Source organism: Penaeus monodon, chromosome 27, assembly GCF_015228065.2.
Source record: "Penaeus monodon isolate SGIC_2016 chromosome 27, NSTDA_Pmon_1, whole genome shotgun sequence".
Lineage (NCBI taxonomy): Eukaryota > Metazoa > Arthropoda > Malacostraca > Decapoda > Penaeidae > Penaeus > Penaeus monodon.
In genome coordinates, this window is record NC_051412.1 from 21,450,938 (window position 1) to 21,452,378 (window position 1,441).

General features: G+C 38.5%; 1 protein-coding gene across 1 annotated transcript in view; it reads right to left on the minus strand.

Moving 5' to 3' along the window:
- LOC119590687 (protein lin-52 homolog) overlaps positions 1–990 on the minus strand; it is a 23,592-nt gene extending 22,602 nt beyond the window's left edge. Inside the window, exon 1 of the mRNA XM_037939374.1 lies at positions 896–990. Within this exon, the coding sequence (XP_037795302.1) occupies positions 896–929 (34 nt within the window). The 5' untranslated portion in view covers positions 930–990. The remainder of the gene's footprint in view (positions 1–895) is intronic.
- Positions 991–1,441: the final 451 nt, after the last annotated feature.

Sequence of the window (1,441 nt, forward strand, 5' to 3'; positions counted from 1 at the left end):
GCCCAAGGTGGTTGCTTCAAGCAATCACCTTGGGCACTGCACCTCTGATACAAGGTCCTTAAGAATATCTATAAACTTTATGTAGACAGGATACGTGTGGTGGAGTTCTGTTAACCACTGCCACTCTACCGACAAGTGTGGAGGTGCTGCGATCGCCTGACATTGCGCTAACCTAATTGTACAATCATGATTAATGATTTATTGCGTATAATGGTTTTGCCATGGCCATAAAGTAGATACATTATAGAACTACTGATATAGTATTTTTAATACTACATCTGGACAGTACACATCAAAGACATCCCATCGCTACCATATTTGTTACCCATATTACCATCGATACCATATTTGCATCTTAAAAGGGAGTCCCAAGAATTAAGGATAATATACACAAAATTTCCTTCATATTAAGCTGTTTACATTAACCACACGTGGATAGAATTTACTGCTAAGAGTAACCTTCCTGTGTTATCCTGAAGACTGTCTGAAATGCCTGAACCAAAGCAGTAAATCCGATTCTCTGAAATATTCACCGTGAGTTTTTGTCAGCAACTTTTAAATACGTGAAAAAATACCCGTTTCAGCAGGTAAAAAACTCGGAAAATATAATTAAAAATAAGTCAAGCACATAAACCAGCCCATTCTCTCTTCGTTTTAATACTCTGAAGCTTAAAAACTTACCAACAGGCAAATAATATGGAATTATTATCACAAACGGGTCTCCACCTTCAGGGCAGAGGCCGAACCGTTCCTGTAGGCGAACATTATCCCTTCGTTAACTTAACACCCAAAAAGCTTCGAAAATGTAGCACTGCTGTCTCGAAAAGCCTTCTGGGTGACAACCTATCGACATTCAACAAGAGACGGAGGAGAAAAAGGAGGAAAAAGGAGTCACCTTGAGCTTGAAACTTCCCTCCTTCTGACGCCATGTTTGTTTACTTCCTGAGCGGCGATGACGTCACGCGAGGATGACGTCATCGGGTCCATGTCGTCACGCTGGAATTAAAGTGTTATGGCTCATTTTGTTGTTATTCTCGGTCAATTCCTATTATTTCTTTTCTTCTTTTTGAGATGAATTGAATAGAGAGAATTTCTGCTATCTGTCTATTCGGTTTTAAGGGAGATATGTGTGGGTAGTTAGTCACTGACTTTCTTTAGCGTTCGTGTAATGTTATACATAATCTGCATTGGTACCTTGAATGAATACATTATATATAAACTTTAAAATTTAGGAATATTCACTATCATTTTCCGTCTATTTATTTCTCTAAATTCCCTCCTAAACTACTTTATTTGTTTTGAAAAAATATACCATCAGGGACAAGACATATCTGCATTTATGACTGATTTTAACAAAGTATGTGTATAAGAGTCACCTTGTCTTGCAGCTTGTGTGTTCAGGGGAAGGAAGGGACGCTGGTGAAGCAACAGGGTTTATGAC